Below are 2,500 nucleotides of genomic sequence, written 5' to 3'. Positions count from 1 at the left end.
AGATCTTACGTTAAGGGTACACGTGTCTGTGGAGTGTTCAGCAACTTACACGTTAATTTCAAGAGCAGGCAGTTCCGTTGATCGGATCAAATGGAACCCTCGTCGTTGTAACCGACGGAGCGCCGCGATCTAATCTGAAGAACCCGTATCATTAGCACAAACACATTGGGTCACACAAGCAAGCATACGGCTACACCGACAATATTACGCACACACGGATGTATAGAAAGCCACATGTTGATAGTTGTATATACACAGAAATACAGATGCAATGCACACATTTCTCATGCAAATATATTACTACACTAGAGAATACACTAAGGTATACACAGCCAGATTGTTACACACATTGAGAAGTATATACCTCTTCATATTACTCGAACAAACACATTCGCAGCATGCAAGGGAATTCACATTGTTCCTTACACACAAAAGAACGTACGTTACTCGTTTAAGGGCGTTCACTGCATGTAAGCACACGCACACACACACACACACACACACACACACACACACACACACACACACACACACACACACACACACACACACACACCTATGCGTTTTCATATAGATTCACATACATAAATGCACACACAGCAATCTTCTTCGTACAAACACATTTACTCCGCACATGTAAAACAAACCCACATACTTACACACGCATCTTTACAAAAACACACACACACATACATATACAGAAGTACGTATATTACTTGCAGAAAATACCATTTGCAATACAGAACCTTATGCAAACACAAATATGCATACATACAAACGCTCCCACGCACTGATATACACACATATACGCTCAAATACACACACACATACATGGAAGATTCCTACATAATACGCACAAACAAGTTTAGTATACATAATGAGAAACACACGCACGTACACACATACGTTCAAATAGAAATACAACCACGCACTTCACATGCAACTACATACACACACATATAATCACAAGCACCAACAGAAATACAGAAACACATAAACACAAACACGCAGGCCACACTATTCACACATTCCTACACAACCAACTTCCCCCAAACTTCACACACACACACACGAATACACAAACGGACTTCCCACCCAACACAAGCAACACATCAGCCTGAGGAGGCGACAGCATAACAGTGGTTGTCTAGTCTACGAAATAATAGAGATTTATTACCATAATGAAGAAATTGGTCAACTGTAAGATGCAGCAATAATATTTTCAGAACTTCAGGCTGTTCTTTCAATCGGTAGACATACTTGCTGTTCAGGTCTCCAGCCTTATTATATGTTCACTCGTCTGTAAACTGTGAGGCTTCTTTTAGATTTCTTACCAATTTTACACTAGAATCTTAAATTATTTCTCCCTTATTTCTTTCCTTTTGTTCTCATTCTTACACTGGTTTTAGACATTCGATTGTTCCTCTCTGTTATGATAGCGGAAGCGCGTGGCTTATTAGTTAAGATATTGGACTCATGATCGTATATTGTGTGGTTTCGATTCCTCGAGCGGGCGATGCGATCTTTCTTCTTGAACAAATCACTTCATTTCACGTTGCTACAGTGCACTCAGCTAGCAAAATTGAGTAATTATCCGACTTTCGGCCCGAGGTGGAATGTATGCGCCAAGGAAACCGGAAAACAAATTCTGTGAGTTTTTATGACTCGAGAAGGATCTTTTAAAAATGTTTTATCATGCTACGTGGTTACTTACGCAACTCCGTGTAGAAGTTTCGTACATTTGTGAGGCGATTCTCTCCCACCGGATTCGAAGAAGGATTTGAAAATGATTCAGTGTTACTGCATGGGACCCTGGATAATTGTCTTCTTCTATACCCACCGGAGCGAAGGAAATCGGAAGCAATGCTACGTATTATATAGTTATCTATCTGAATAAAAAGCGCTCCGGACTGAGCTGGTGTGTTTACACTGTTTTGTCTACAGAGAGAATATTTATCCAGCACAAACGCATCGAATGGTCTTCTTACTGGTTAGAATGAAAGGGAGAACCGACATCCGCAGAATTTAAACCCAGAACGTGAAACTGGACGAAATGACGCTAAGCATTTAGCACGGCGAGGTTAACGATTCTGTCACATAATATTAATAAACAGGAGCACTCAGAGAGCGGAAACCTCCGCCAAGGTAACACCAACATCCTCTCAAAGATTAGCCAGAGACGATGTTTAAAATGAAAATATCTGAAATAAACTCGACTGTTTATTTGTTTAGTATTCACAAACGAGAATACTAAAAATGAACCCGACCGAAAACTTTGATGTAACACCGACTTTCTTTCTGGGTCCATTGATGTGGACAAGTTCTAGGTTAGGGGCAAATTGCTCCTGTGCAAAAAATTTTATAAAATATAAAGCTCTGAGCAACGATTTTTAAAAACATATCTCTATTCGACATTATTATGAGCTGTATAATTTCTGTCTCTGTAGCCGCAAACGGCAAAACAATATCTGAAAAGATTCCATGATTGAGTGACGGCTTG

General features: G+C 40.0%; 1 protein-coding gene across 1 annotated transcript in view; it reads left to right on the top strand.

Moving 5' to 3' along the window:
• The window catches only part of LOC118761862, a 27,764-nt gene extending 26,183 nt beyond the window's left edge, over positions 1-1,581 (top strand). The window contains exon 3 of the mRNA XM_036500027.1: positions 1,440-1,581. Within this exon, the coding sequence (XP_036355920.1) occupies positions 1,440-1,460 (21 nt within the window). The 3' untranslated portion in view covers positions 1,461-1,581. The remainder of the gene's footprint in view (positions 1-1,439) is intronic.
• Positions 1,582-2,500: the final 919 nt, after the last annotated feature.

This window comes from Octopus sinensis, unplaced genomic scaffold (assembly GCF_006345805.1).
Source record: "Octopus sinensis unplaced genomic scaffold, ASM634580v1 Contig18111, whole genome shotgun sequence".
Taxonomy (NCBI): Eukaryota; Metazoa; Mollusca; class Cephalopoda; order Octopoda; family Octopodidae; genus Octopus; species Octopus sinensis.
This window is presented reverse-complemented; position numbering and strand designations above follow the sequence as displayed.